At 33.0% G+C, this 14,861-nt stretch overlaps 1 protein-coding gene across 2 annotated transcripts in view; it reads right to left on the bottom strand.

The window, feature by feature from the left end:
• MMS22L (MMS22 like, DNA repair protein) overlaps window positions 1-14,861 on the bottom strand; it is a 132,806-nt gene that overhangs the window by 106,499 nt on the left and 11,446 nt on the right. For both annotated transcript variants that reach the window (XM_058566596.1, XM_058566597.1), the window contains exons 5-9: window positions 10,451-10,538; window positions 10,178-10,355; window positions 7,584-7,674; window positions 6,393-6,523; window positions 4,787-4,900 (exon numbers count right to left, since the gene is read on the bottom strand). In XM_058566596.1, the coding sequence (XP_058422579.1) occupies window positions 4,787-4,900; window positions 6,393-6,523; window positions 7,584-7,674; window positions 10,178-10,355; window positions 10,451-10,538 (602 nt within the window). The remainder of the gene's footprint in view (window positions 1-4,786; window positions 4,901-6,392; window positions 6,524-7,583; window positions 7,675-10,177; window positions 10,356-10,450; window positions 10,539-14,861) is intronic.

Here is a 14,861-nt window from a genome sequence, read left to right as displayed (position 1 = left end):
CTTTGGGTTTATCATGTAGGAATTTTTTCCTAACTACTTGTAATGAATTGTGAGCTTATTAATAATTTTCAACATTTTTTTCTTGTAACAATTGTATTTAGTTATAAATTTCCCTCAAATCATATCTTTAGCTACAGTCCCAAAGCTTTAACTAGTAGTATGTTAGTTATCATTTACTGCAAAATAGTTTAAAACTTCCATTGTATCTTCTTTCACCTATCGGTTATTTAAAAACATATTTCAATATTTCTAAGCTTATATGTATTTCTTGTAGTTCCGGCAATTTTTATTTTCTATGTTTAATACCATGTTATTAGCCACATAAAAATTTAAATTGGTTTTATCTTCCCCGTAAAGTGAACCTTTTATCAACATGAAATGATGTAATGCTTTTGCTGGTTTTAAAGTCTAATTTTCTCCAATATTAATTTAATACATTACCTTTCTTATATCTTTTTCTATCAATTCTGAACTTTTCTGTTTTTATGCTTTAAGATATCTCTTCTAAACAGCTTACAGTCTGTTCTGACAATGTACCTTTTATTTATGTATTTATTTTTTTTGAGAGGGAGGAAGATCAGCCCTGAGCTAACATCTGATGCTGATCCTCCTCTTTTTGCTGAGGAAGATTGGCCCTGAGCTAACATCCGTGCCCATCTTCCTCTACTTGATATGGGACGCCGCCACGGCATGGCCTGACAACTGGTGCGTCAGTGCGCACCCGGGATCTGTACTGGCGAACCCCAGGCTGCCAAAGCAGAGTGCGTGTACCCAACTGCTTGTGCCACCAGGCCGGCCCCGACAGTGTATCTTTTAAACAAGCATCTAGTAGCCCATTTTGCAATTAATGTAATGACTCATATATTTAGTTTTAAATACACTATCTTATTCTGAATTTCTATTTGTACACCTATTTTTTCCACCAATACCTCCTTCTTGCCTTCTTTTGGGTTGAATATTTATTTCATTTTTTCCCTCTCTACTAGCTTAAAATCCTTGTACAAGATAGAAAAAAAACATCTCTGCTTTTAGCAATCTGGACAGCCCCTATGGGGCTTAGCCTACTGTCAGCATATGGTTAATGTTTACATCTGTGATATCATTAACTCTCACGTGGATGAAACAGAGAAGCTTTCTTATTCCTCCTGAAACTTTCAGTTGCTTTTCTGTTTTTCTTTCTCAGCTTACCCACATCCATCTTTGTCACCAAAGCCATTGCATGTCAGATACTCAGGGCAAAGAGTAATTTTTAACTTGCTTCTCTGAGGTTTTAGAAGGAATTTTTTGTTGTTTCCTTTTGGTTTGGCCACTTTTCCTCAGTCTTGAGCTTTCTAACAAGGGAGTATTTCATAGTTAGAGTGCATATAATCTCCATAGAGTAAAAGGTGGGACCTAAGTCGCTTTTCTCTAAGCTGAGGGCTTGTTCTGTTGTGCCATGTTGTTAATTCATTCAGTTCTGGAGGCTGGAAGTCCAAGATCAGGGTGCCAGGATGCTCAGGTGAGGGCCCTCCTCCAGACCGCAGACTTCTGGCTGTGTCCTCACAAGGAGGAAGACTTTTTGAGTCTTTTTAAATGCTCTGTTGTTGCCTTGTTTTCACGTTGTTTTTGAGAAGTCTAGTACAGGTCAAATTATTTTGCTTCTGTAAGTTATTTGGTCTTTTTGCCTAGAGGATTTGAAGATTTGCTAGAGGACTTGAAGACATTTTCTATATATTTGAAGTCAGTTTTAGTAGGATACATCTCAGGATGAATTATTCGGAGTTCATCTTTCCAGTTATCCAGTAGACATTTTCAATATGTAGATTTAGGTCTTCTTTTATTTCAGGAATGTTTTCTTGGATAATAGTTTTGAATGTTAGCTATATCCCATTGTTCTGTTTTCTTCTTTAGGGACTCCACTTAGACATATGGTTATTTCTTCTTTGCCTATCTTCCATCTCAACCATTTTCTCTGTAACCCTTTATATTCCTGCCTTTATCTCACTTTTTTCCCTTGGTTGTTCTTCTGCCTTTCTTCCATGATTCTTCTTAAATTTCCATTTGAGTCTGTTCTCCTCGGGCACCTCGTAATTTAGTCAACTCTAAAATGACTTTTTCTTCTATTCCTCCCCTGCATTCAATTTACTCTTTTCATTTATTCCTGGCTTTTGGTCTATATGTTTTAACATCTGACTATCTTATTCAAGATGTTTTTCTACACCTCTAAACGCTTGGCTATTTAATTCAGTCTGGAGTGTTGTCTTACAATTTTCTTCTGCTTTAGTTGTTTCTGGGGGAGAGGGTATCATCAGCTAAAGTAAATCAATTCTATTTTTTTGTAGTAACTTGATAAAGACTTGTTTAGTTTCCTTCTTTTCATTTTGTAATTTGGACTACTTTAAAAGATTCCTAGTTCAGTGGAGCCCTCTTTTGTCAGTTTACCAAAGTCTCATTTCTTTACTGGATTTCCTTTTTTCTTGGTGGTAGTGGTAGTGAAAGAGTGGGTGTGAGTCCTCTGATTTTTTTTTTCTTTTGTTTTACAAGATCCCATATTTTCTGCTTTTACTTCCCATCCCCTCCACCACCCAATCACCAAGGGAGACCACTCCCTTTTTGCCTTTTTATTCTACAGAAGTTCTACCTTCAAAGACTGCCTCTTCATGTCATGCACACCCTTTTATGTTCCTATCCTATAGTCAATTCTCTGATCTACAAGAAAACTTTTTCAGTATTTTCATATTCTGGCAATGGTTTTAGACCAATTTTATGACTACTGCTAGCTCTCTCCTTCTCTCCTCTGAGCAGTTTTTCTTACACTACCCTTGCTTGCTAGAAAGTTTTGTAGAGCTTTGGTGGTTTTCACTTTTAATGTACAGCTTTGAACATTCCTATCTTGCAGTTATGCTACCAACATGTTTTTTGTGTCGTTTTATTTGTTCTTGCTGTTCTACACTTTGGGGGAGGTTACGAGGGAAGATGTGGGTTTAGGTATCCATGCACCCATTGTCTGTGGCTACTTAGAAGTCACTGGCTTGAAATTTTTAGTACAGTCTAGGCAACATGAACTCAGGCTGTAAATCTGCATGAGGGCTGGCTTGCAATAACAAATACACTGAAGCAATTTTAAACTGCAAAGCACCACAGTTAAACACAGGCAATTTTCATTATAAATTTAGGTGAATTTCTAGTTCATCCTTTTGGGGGCCCAGATTTATGGGTAGTTGGTATATTAGGAGGCTACCAATTTGGTTTGACTCTGAGCTTTGTCTTCTTTTCTTGTACCTTATACTGTATAAAAGCTAATGCTCAACTTTACACTACTCAGCAATTGCCTCTAAGGTTACGAGGCAGCTTCAAGGTTCAGCTGACCTGAGTTTCCACCCACATTTAGTATCTGGCCTCAGTACTTTTTACTTTCTACAAGCTCACTGACACATTTAAAATGCTTATCATATGATACCCAGCATGATTAGATTAGATTATTTTTTTAGTAGGAAGGTCAAACTATCTGTCAGGAATGGAAAATTTTAATCTGACTTTTAAAATAAAATAGCCTTCAAAATCTGTGAATAGGTTGAGCTGTATTTTAAAAAATGAAATGACCTCAGATTTCATTATTTTAAGACAAATAAGTCTGGTTACTACATAAAATGAAGAGCATACAGATCATTTAGGTTAAACAATACACATTGCTATGCAAATTTCTACAATATAATATTTTAAATTATGCCTACTTTTCTGGTTAAAATCTAGAAAAAGACTAACAGCAAAAAATATGAACATGCCTACATTAACTATATGTGGTTTATACTTTCACATGTGAAATTTATAAAATAAGAACAATTCTAAAGAAATATAAAATTCTTAAATAATAAAGATAAGCTTTGCAGAATATGGAAAAATTGATGTTTACCATGTCAATAAAACAAAACATCCTGGCAAATAATCAGGGAAAAAATTGCTGAGACTTTGTAATATTTAAATCTCACTGTAGAAAGCTAAACTCTACTGACAAACCAAAATGCCAGGAAAAAAAATTTTCTTACTCCAAAATTAGTAAAAATACATTAAATTTATACTTAGTAAATTTATTGCTAAAATAATAACTCAAAATAAATATAGTACTATAAACTTGCAAAAATAAAGAGTTGTTATTAAAATTAGGAGCACCTAAATCCCAAATTGTGGAAAATTGGGAATTTCAAAAACCCATGAAAAATCAAAGTACTTTTTCATATAACATAAAACATTTTAAGTATCATTTCACAATGAATTGTTTGTACTTACTTCTGCTTATGGATATTTCTCTTTTTCTACTAATTCATAACACTTGAAATAAAATAAAGCCCCATTCTAAAGACTTGGCTCAAAATGAGGTGAATTAAAATTTCCCACCTTCCTTTTTGTGTTTTTCTTCCTACCTCCTTGAAATAAGACACTGTACAACTGATTAATAGAAACCTGTTTTCTTTCTCACCAAATCTAAATCTGCCACATTTCCTGACTAAAATGTTTTCTGGATTACTAGAAGGTATTAAATATTTTAGCCTAAAAGATTCTTGAGAGAACAAAAAAAGAACTTGAGAAAATAAGAGAGCCAAATCTTATACTTCTCCTAGATGTTTCATATTACCAATTTAGGGTTAAAAATATAGTAGGTATTTAGTTCTCAGTTAATGCTCTGTTTGGTGGTGGTGGTTGTCTTATTATGAAGAAAAACTCTGTAAGATTTTTCCTGGCCAAAACCAGTGCATAAATTCAATATAAGAGTTCATAACAATAACTATACATCCATTTTACAACTTACTTCTGAGAAAGACCATTTATTTCTGTGGTCTAGAAGATGAATGAGTAAAACCCATAATTCTTTAATGCATGGACATGGGCAATGGTGACTCACTAACGCTTCAGAAGGCCTAACCTGGAGAAAGGAACCAAAATGAGTTACTTATAAGAGAGCAAAATTTTACATGCCACATATTTCCCGCAAATGTTTTAAAAGCATGATTTAGATCACTTAAAATGTATGCTCAATTAATAAAATTGTTTATAAAAATGTGCCATTTCATTAACTTTTAAAATAAATTCCCATTTTAAAACCAAAAGTACAGAATGAATTTTATTTTCAACTTTTAAAAAAACCTCTGCTTTAATCATCTAGTCCAATGGTCAGCAAACTTTTTCTGTAAAGGGCTAAATAGTAAATATTTGAGGTCTTATTGGCAATACAGTCTTTGTTACAACTACTCCGCTCTGCCAGTGTTGTGCAATATCAGCCACAGACAACAGGAAAAAAAAAGGAGAGGGCGGTATTCCAGTAAAATTTTATTTACATAAACAGGCAGTGTGCTAGACTTGGCCTCAGGGCCATGGTTTCCTAACTTAGATCTAATCCATCAGCTACAATGAAAAGATTTCTAATAAAAAGATTAGAAAAAAATTTTTGATTCATTGTAAAGCAGACTAAAAATTTTTATGTCAGAATAAATACAATTATTACAGATTTATAAGGTTAAGCAATTTTAGGTTAAGCATTTTTGTAACAAATATAGTTAATGGCCTTAATAATGCAGAGAATATGTACTATATTTGCAGGTATAGCTAGACTTCTGAAATTCATAATGTATTCATTATTTCACTTATATTACATAAACATTTCTAACATAATACACAGTAAAAGATAACTGTTAAGATATTACTACATCATATCTGGTTAACCCACTAATTACATTAATTGTAAATATACTGACTAGATTTAAAAGATATTGATAACCAATACATAAAACACAATCTAAATTTTTAAAAATTATAAATCCCAATTTCCCATGAGGTTTATTATGTTTATAATCTGAAATTAGTGATACTAATTTACAAATTTCCATTGCATGAAAATGAACGTGTACTACAGCACCTTTAAATCACTGTCTGCATTAAACACTCTATGATAAACAGAATTTAGTAAAAACACATAATTTCCCTCATGATTCTACAGCTTTTATGAAAACAAGCAAACGAAACCTCCCTTTAAATTTGTCAATTAACTTTAGTTAAGTACTCATTTATTTTATTATGTAACAACAATACAGTAGATTATTAAAGAGCTGGCCTCTCCTATTTGAACACAAGTTAAATTTCCAGTCATTATCATAAACATCCTGTTTTTAGTTATTTATTTTTAACAAGATGGAAAAGGCTATTAAAAAAAAAAAGCTGTAAAACACTAATTCCAGCCTGTTTTAAATGTTTAAAGCAAATTCTTTACATATTTAACTCCAAGATAATAATAAATATAAAATAGGAGAATTAACAAGTAAACCACTTTAGATTAAATTCTTATAGATTAAACCACATGCATTAAGGACTGACTACTGCCATTAAGTAGCAAAAATATAAATAAACTCTTAAAGCATTACCTTATCATACCTGTTGAGTGACAGGCTTATTAAATCACAAAGGAGATTTTCACAATGTTCTTCAAATAGGCTGACATTGGTTAAATTGTCACCTGCCAGATTCATAAACTGATGACCATATACAACTTGTCCTAAAAATGTAATAAAATAAATTCTATTTAAAACTACATTAGATTTTACTAATTCAGGAGGAAAAGTGACTGTACACCTTTAGATTAACTTATAACAAAACTGCAACATATATAGTTAAAAGCAAATTTTTTTGCAAATAAAAGTAAACTTTGAGGACAATTCCTTTCTTACATGAGCAGTGATAAACATTACCTAAAAGAAGTTTTCAAGCCTTCCATGTAATTGCAATATCTCTTTTCTTAAGTGGTCATCTTTGTAAAGCAACAACGCAACATTACTTAAGAGAAAAAAATAAAAGGAGAAACACTAGAAAACCTTCAACAATATTTCTAACCAATAAAGCCTTTTAAGACATTATTCTTTTAACAAATACTGATAAACTAACCACGTACAATTATTTTGTGCTGCGAAATAACTGATAATATCCACTCCTGGCAAGAGTTTGAGGCAAAGGCACACTCACAGTTAGCGTATATAAATTGGGGAAACTTACTGTACAGCAACAGAGCAATGTATACAAGATTAAAACTGCAATGTGACACTCCAATTCTAAGAATCTATTCTATAGAATAACTTGTACGAGCATTCAAAGATGTACATATACATAAGGATGTTCAGTGAAATAGTATTTGTAATATTCAAAAAACAGAAATAACTGAAATATTAAAAAATAGACTTGGCTAAATAAATTATGATAGATCCATAACATACAGCCTTTAAATGAATAAAGTAGAACTATATGTACTACCATGAACAGATCTCTCAAAAACTGTTAAATGTAACACTACACAGGATAATATGATGATACCATTTGTGGTTAGAAACAAAAACAGAAATCCTACTTATGAGTTTCTATATATGTATACTAATAGATAGCAAATAAGTATGGAAAGATAAATGGACTAAGCCGTTTCCAGTAGTTAACCCTGGAAAAGAGGAATAAGACTTCTTACTTTGGTTACTATTTGCTTAAAAAAAGATCAGCACTTATTGTGTAATTTTAAAAAATTATAAAAGTTAGATTAAAAAAAGACATAAATCAGAAATCCATAAACTTACTCAATTTTTCACCAAGCATGTGAAGAATTTCCAGCACCAGCCAATGGATATCTAAGTGGAGATGTAATAAATGCCATGACGGTGGAAAAAGCTGTGAATGATATGATCAACTGTGACTGAGAATTCATAATACTTTACTAGGTCTTTTATAGCATGTCACAACACTTCTCCATCAGCACAAGGATAAAGAACCCTTCTCCATCAGCACAAGGATAAAGAACCAATTAACCTACCACTATTCAAAAGCTCAGAGAAAATCTTTGCCTTGTTCATTAGAGTATTCTTTCCCTGGAGATCTTTGAAAGCAGGATATATTTTCATCTGATGGTTTAAGACTGACCCCACCCTGGCGCTACTGAATAGACTTGTATAGTAAAGATCCCTTCCAACCAACCTCTGATCCTACTACAGCTGCAAGGCAGTGAAAGAATTTTTTAAAATGACTTATTTTCATGATTCCGTTTTAGACTTTAGCTAGCAAATACGTTTTTAAATGTGAGTACTCAGGAACTCCTATAAAATATTTTAACAGGAGAACTTTAGACTATCATTAGATACTATTGTCATGCCCATTAAGAGATTGAAGTTAAAAGTGATGAAGAAATTTACCTCTTGATTCATACATTAGGATTCAAACCTAATTCTATCTAATTCAAAAGCCAAAGCTAAGTACTGTGCTATAGTGTTATCAATGACCTTCTTCTAGTCAACATTTAGTATCACCATAAAAACAAATACAATGTTACACGTGTTCTATTAAGACACTTAGGAAGAATAAAGGAGAGGGGACTTGCTTTATCAAATATGCAAACAAATAAAATGCTACACTAATGAAAGAGTATTGGCTCAAGAATAGATAATAAATAAACAGTAAAATTAGGGAAGAGAGAAATGGATAAATGTGACATCTCAGATCAGTGGGGAAAGCATAGGTCATTCAATAAAAGACAGGATTATTAACTTATTTATTTGCAAGAAACTAAAGTTAGATTTCCCACTTCATAGCATATTTTTTAAAAAAAGATGAAATAAAAAGATAAATGTAAAAAACAAGTATGCTTTTAACAACAGCATAGAGATGATACAAAGAGAAAAATTAACAAAATAACTATAAAAATCTTAAACCATCTACCTAGGAAGTCAGTTTAATTGCTAAAAAATAAAAGATAAATGGATGAAAATATTTGTAACGTATAATACCCAACAAATAATATCTCTAATAAGAAAAGTTAAAAAAAAAGATGCTCAACTGAAAATACCAATTAAATCAATACTTTTCACATATAAGATCAGCAAAACAGAAATATACAAAGTCTTGAGATGCTTTTTATTTTGTAAGTTTTTGCTGTTGTTTCAGAAAAGAACAGTACTTTAGTGTATGATTCTTTTATGTTTAAGACTACATTCCCCTGCTTTTAAAAATTCAGTCTTCTGATCTTCAAATCACCTATCTTTTCAAGTATGCCTAATTAAAAAGTCTATGAAAGGCAAAACCTAGTTTAAGAACCCTTGAACACATTCTTTATTTCTGCTGCTAGATAAATTAATTTTTATTTTAAGTACTTGATGGATATCCAGAAAACAAAAACCAGTCCAATTTATAGAGATGTTTGGAAAAACAACACTTCCCCCACAACCTACCCATGAATCTTTATTAAATGACATAATTAATTAATTATTTATTTGCTTTTTATGGATTAGACATATTAACCTGTGAATTCAGTTGGAACTCTATTTACTTTTATTTTTACATATATTGATCCCTGATAAGAGGAGTCAATTTTTTTGTTGTTAAATTTCACAGAAATATATAAACATTTGATTGTACTTTACATTTTGGCAAAGACATAATTCTAAAAACTGAATGTTGTCAAATTGGTGAAATCAAATAGAATGGAAGAGGTTGAGAGTCCAGGGAATGAGGAATTATAATTTGTCATTCACAGAAGCTCACATTTCCTTATGAAGAAATTGTTAATTATCCATAAGCTGGGTCATGCTAACAACACGAATTTTTAAAAACCAAATTTCAGAGGGAATGATTATCGCCAGTTGAAAAAAAGGGCATAGTCAAAACAATCTTAATCATATTCCAAAAAGGTCTCAAAAGTCAGAACAGACATAATGATGTGGTTTTGAAAGTGTAACTTTTATAAGGTGATCTTCTTAAATCTTGCTATAATATAAACCAGGGTTTGCCCAAACCTTTATCAATGGGAAAGATGATACAAATTTTAGAAAATAAAGGTTGCTTTATTTGCTTTGAAACTTTTAAACATTTGCACTGTTATAAACTAGAATACAGAATAGCTATATCATTGATTCAGTATATACTATGTTCTAGGCACTTTTGCATTTTAACTTATTAATTCTCCCAATAACTCCAGGAAGCTATACCAGTTATACAGATGGGGAGACTGAGGCAAGAGCTGTTACCTGCCCAACGGCACATAATTAATGAAAGGAGGAGCCAGAATTTCAACTCAAGTAGTCTGGTTTCAGAGCATTTTTGAATAATTTCCCTCATTCTTGAATAAATATTCCTGTGTGGAGAAAAAACTGATAATTTAAAAGTTAAATGAAATAAGTCAAACCTTAATCTGGTTTTGATTTACAAATACTCCTAGATTAATACTGGGAAGTTCAGATAGATGTCCAATATACAAGAGTAATCCTTGAAGCTCATCGACCAGCATGGAGGGAAGCTGAGCCTCCAAAGCCTCGTAAGGATGGACAGGAACATGACTTTCGGCATTCTGTACTTTCAGGTACCTAAAAAACAATTAGATACAATAAACAATCAGAGTCTGGATGAATATGCACCCAGAAATTCATGCAGTAATCAAAATACTCATCTGACATCCTACCTGAAGATAAAAACTTTAACATAATGAAGAAATGTTACACACTGTTGCCTAATACTCTCTGCTTTGCAGTGCAGGGTTGATATCTTCCCTGAAACCAAAATAGACAATGTTAATCATAGCTTAAATAATTAACCAGTGGGCCAGTTACAAAAAATTTTATAAGCTATACAAGCAGTAATTCTCTCTTATTTTTTTCCACTGATTCCTATATGGTTCTTGCCATCCCCCCAAAGATGCTCTTATTAAGGTCACCAGTGAAACCCATATTGTCCAGTCTACTGGACACTACATGTCCTCAAGTAACTTGCCCTTGCAGTAGCATCATTGGCTGCTCCTGGCTTCACTGACACCACATACTGCCAGTCATCTTTCTTTATCATGTGTCCTTTCTCCTACCTCTCCTTTACTGGCTCCTGCTCCTCAATTCTACTACTAATATGGGGGCTCTGCAGGACTCAGCCCTGAGTCCTCCCCTCTCGATACATCTCTTCCTACATGTATGATCTCATCAGTTCCTTTATTTCTAAATGATAATGACTCCAAAAGGTTTATCTATATCCCAGACCTCTCCTTTGCACTCCAGACCTTACATGCTGTGCATGATTACATAGGGCCTACAGCTGCCCATATGGCATTCTTGATTCTTCCATTTCCTTCAAACTCATATCTAATCCATCCGAGTTCTATTGTTTATGACCAAAATATACCTTCAAACTATCCATTTTCCTTACAATTTCTTTTTTTTATTGAGGTATAATTGACATACAATATATTAGTTTCAGGCATACAACATAGTGATTCGATGTTTTTAGACACTACGAAATGATCATCATGATATGTCTAGTCAGCATCTGTCACCACACAAAGCTATTACAATATCATTTACTATATTCTCTATGCTATACACTACATCCCCGTGACTTATTTCTTTTACTACTGAAAGTTTGTACCTTTTACTCCCCTTCACCTATTTCACCCATCCTCCCTCTTTCCTCTACCCTGGTAACCACCATGTTGTTCTCTGTATCTGAGTCTGTTTTGTTTTGTTTTGTTTATTCATTTGTTTTGTTTTTTAGATTTCACATATAAGTGAAATCATACAGTATGTCTTTCTCTGACTTATTTCACTTAGCATAATACTCTCTAGGTCCATCCAGGTTGTCACTTATTGCAAGATGTCATTTTTTTGTATGGCTGAATAATATTCCATTGTTTGTGTGTGTGTGTGTGTGTGTGTGTGTGTGTGTATATACATAACAATTTCTTTATTCATCTGTTGATGGACACTTAGGTTGCTTCTATATCTTGGATACTGTAAATAATGCTGCAATGAACGTAGGGGTGCACATATCTTTTTGAATTAGTGTTTTCATTTTCTTCAGATATACACCCAGGAATGGAATTGCTGGATCATATGGTAGTTTTATTTTTAATTTTTTGAGGAACCTCCATACTGTTTTCCATAGTGGCTACACCAGTTTACATTCCCACCAACAGTATACAAGGGTTCCCTTTTCTCTACATTCTCTCCAACACTGGTTATTTCCTGTCTTTTTGATAACAGCCATTCTAACAGGTGTGAGGTGATATCTCATTGTGGTTTTAATTACTATTTCCCTAATAATTAGTGATGTTAAACATCTTTTCATGTGTCTATTGGCCATCTGTATATCTTCTTTGGAAAAATGACTATTCAGATCCTCTGTCCATTTTTTAATTGGGTTGTTTGTTTTTTTTGATACTGAGTTGTATGAGCTCTTTATATATTTTGGATATCAACCCCTTATCAGATATATTATTTGCAAATATCTTCTCCTATTCAGTAGGTTGCCTTTTCCTTTTGTTGATGGTTTCCTTCGCTGTGCAAAAGTTTTTTAGTTTGATGTCATCCCATTTGTTTATTTTTGCTTTCATTGCCCTTGCCTAAGGAGATATAGCCCCCAAAATACTGCTAAGACCCATGTCAAAGACTCTACCGCCTAGGTTTTCTTCTAGGAGTTTTATGGTTTCAGGTCTTACTTTTAAGTCTTTTGAGTTTGTTTTTGTATATGGTGTAAGAAAGTGGTTCAGTTTCATGCTTTTGCATGTAACTGTCCAGTTTTCCCAAAACCATTCACTGAAGAGATTGTCATTTTCCCATTGTATATTCTGGCTTGCTTTGTCATAGATTAAGTGAACAATAAACATGGGTGTTTTTCTGGGCTCTCTATTTTGTTCCAATGATCTATATGTCTGTTTTTATGCCAGTACCATACTGTTTTGACTACTATAGCTTTGTAGTACAGTTTGAAATCAAGGAGTGTGATACCTCCAGCTTTGTTCTTCCTTCTCAAGATTGCTTTGGCTATTTGAGGTCTTTTGTGGTTCCATACAAATTTTAAGATTATTTGTTCTCGTCCTGTGAAAAATGCCATTGGTATTTTGATGTGACTGTATTGAGTCTGTAGATTGCTTTGGGTAATATGGACATTTTAACAATATTAATTCTTCCGATCTATGAGCCTGGTTTATTTTTCCATTTTTTTTCATCTTCAATTTCTTTCATCAATGTCTTATAATTTTCAGACTACAGGTCTTTCACCTCCTCAGTTAGCTTTATTCGTAGGTATTTTATTTTTTTATGTAATTGTAAATGGGACTGTTTTCTTAATTTCTCTTTCTGATAGTTCATTATTAGTGTATAGAAATGCAGATTTCTATATATTAATTTTGTACCCTGAAACTCTACTGAATTCATTTCTTATTTCTAATAGTTTTTTCGGTGGAGTCTTTAGGGTTTTCTAAATATAGTATCACATCATCTGCAAATAAAGACAGTTTTACTTCTTCCTTTCCAATTTGGATGCCTTTTACTTCTTTTTATCGCCTAAATGCTGGGGCTAGCACTTCCAATACTATGTTGAATAAAAGTCGCGAGAGTGAGCATCCTTTCTTGCTCCTGATCTTAGAGCAAAAGCTTTCAGCTTTTCACTGTTGAGTATGTTAGCTATGAGTTTGTCATATACAGCCTTTATTACGTTGAGGTACATTCCCACTATAACCACTTTGTTGAGAGTTTTTATTACAAATGAATGTTGGATTTTGTCAAATGCTTTTTTGCATCTATTGAGATCATCAGAAAATTCTTATCTTTTGTTTTATTAATGTGGTGTATCACAGTGAGTGATTTGCAGATCTTGAACCATCCTTGCATCCCTGGAATGAATCCTACTTGATCATGGTGTATGATCCTTTCAATGTATTGTTGGATTTGGTTTGCTAATATTTTGCCTAGGATTTTTTGCATCTATGTTCAACAGGGATATTGGCCTGTAATTTTCTTTTTTTGTCAAGTCTTTGTCTTGTTTTGGTATCAGGGTAATGCTGGCCTAGTAAAATAGGGTCGGAAGATTTCCTTCCTCTTCAATTGTTTCGGGAATAATTTGAGAAGGATAGGGATTAACTCTTCTTTAAATGTTTGCTGGAATGTACCTGTGAAGCCATCTGGTCCTGGACTTTTGTTTGTTGGGAGTTTTTTGACTACTGATTCAATTTCATTGCTGTAATGAGTCAATTCAGATTTTCTATTTCTTCATGATTCAGTTTTTGAAAATCGTATGTTTGTAGGAATTTATCCATTTATTCTGGGTTGTCTAATTTGGTGGTTCATAGCAGTCTCTTATGATTCCTTGTATTTCTGTGGTACCAGTTGTAACTTCTCCTCTTCATTTCTGATTTTATTTATTTGGACTCTCTCTTTTTCTTGATGAGTCTGCATAAAGGTTTATCAATTTTGTTTGTCTTTTCAAGGAACCAGCTGTTAGTTTCACTGGTCGTTTCTATTGAAAAGTTCTTCTTTTCCTAGTTCTCTTAGGGGTAAAGTTAGACTGTTTGTTTTTTTCTTGTTTTTTTAGGGAGGCCTGTACCACTATGAACTTCCCTCTTAGAACCGCTTTTGCTGCATCCCATAGATTTTGCAACACTTTGTTTCCATTTTCAGTTGTCTCAAGGTATTTTTTTTTTCCTCTTTGATTCCTTTGTTGACTCATTGGTTGTTTAATAGCACATTGTTTTATCTACACATAACTGGTTTTTTTCCAGTGTTCTTGTAAGTGATTTCTAGTTTCATACCATTGTGGTCAGGAACGATGCATCATATCAAATGATTTTAATCTTCTTAAATTTATTGAGATTTTTTTTGTGGCCTATCATGTGGTCTATTTTGGAGAATGTTCCATGTGCACTTGAAAAGAATGTGTATTCTGCTGTTTTGGGGTGCAATATTCTATATATATTACTAAGTTCATCTGGTCTAATGTGTCATTTAAGTCCGATATTTCCTTACTGATTTTCTGTCTGGATGATCTATCCATTGCTGTAAGTGGGATGTTAAAGTTTCCTACTATTATTGTATTGCTTTCAGTTTCTCCTT

The sequence above is a fragment of the Diceros bicornis genome, chromosome 23, assembly GCF_020826845.1.
Source record: "Diceros bicornis minor isolate mBicDic1 chromosome 23, mDicBic1.mat.cur, whole genome shotgun sequence".
NCBI classification, from domain to species: Eukaryota; Metazoa; Chordata; class Mammalia; order Perissodactyla; family Rhinocerotidae; genus Diceros; species Diceros bicornis.
The sequence above is the reverse complement of the archived record's forward strand: the minus strand, read 5'-3'. Positions and strand labels throughout refer to the sequence as shown.